The sequence below is a fragment of the Monoraphidium neglectum genome (genome assembly GCF_000611645.1).
Source record: "Monoraphidium neglectum strain SAG 48.87 unplaced genomic scaffold scaffold00462, whole genome shotgun sequence".
Taxonomy (NCBI): domain Eukaryota; kingdom Viridiplantae; phylum Chlorophyta; class Chlorophyceae; order Sphaeropleales; family Selenastraceae; genus Monoraphidium; species Monoraphidium neglectum.
This window is the reverse complement of record NW_014013166.1, coordinates 4,174-4,916: the sequence shown is the minus strand read 5'-3', so window position 1 is coordinate 4,916 and position 743 is coordinate 4,174. Positions and strand designations below refer to the sequence as shown.

At 82.4% G+C, this 743-nt stretch overlaps 1 protein-coding gene across 1 annotated transcript in view; it reads right to left on the bottom strand.

Moving 5' to 3' along the window:
- MNEG_3616 (hypothetical protein) overlaps positions 1–743 on the bottom strand; it is a gene marked incomplete at both ends in the record, with an annotated part of 8,170 nt that overhangs the window by 5,332 nt on the left and 2,095 nt on the right. The window contains one exon of the mRNA XM_014047904.1: positions 28–731. Coding sequence (XP_013903358.1) covers positions 28–731 — 704 coding nt within the window. The remainder of the gene's footprint in view (positions 1–27; positions 732–743) is intronic.

The window sequence follows — 743 nt, the reverse complement described above, 5'->3', positions numbered from 1 at the left end:
GCCGCTGCCGCCGGGGCCGGGCACGACCGAGTCGGCCGGGCTGAGCGCCCCGCCAGGCTGCGGCGCGGCCGGGTGCCGGCTGGGGCTGCTGCCGCCAAAGCTGCCGAACGCCGGGGAGGAGTAGTAGGGCAGCCCCGCGCCCCCCTCGCCGCCGCCAGCCGCGCCGGGCTGCGCTGCGGGCACCGGGAACCCCGGCGGCGCAGCAGCCTTGCTGTAGCCGGCGCCAGAGCCGTCGCCGCCGGGCGCCTGCGAGGGGTAGCCGCCGCCCAGCAGCTGCGGGGCCACGCCGCCGCCGTCGCCGCCGCCGCCGCCCCCTGCGTGGTGGCGCACCATGTCGAGCTGCGCCCGCAGCTGCCGCGCCTCCGCCGCCGCATTCTCCAGCGCGACCAGGTGCTTGCCGGTCTCCACCTGCGCCGCCGCCGCCTCGTGCCGCGCCCTGTCCGCCGTGGCCCGCAGCTCCGCCGCCCCGCGCTCCGCCGCGGCGCGCTCCTCGCCCGCGCGCCGCTCGGCGTCGTCCGCGCGTCGCCGCAGCTCCGACGCCTCCGCGGCGGCGCGCGCGCGCTCGCGCTCAAGGGCGGCGCGCAGCGACGACGCCTCGGCCTCCAGCGCGCGCTCGCGGGCCGCCTGCGCCTCCTGCACCTGCGGCAGCTGCGCTGCCAGCTGCTCCGCCAGCCGCAGCACCGACTCGGCCGTCGGCGCGCCGCAGCCGCCGGGCGGGCTGCCCGTCGCGCCTGTTACGGCGG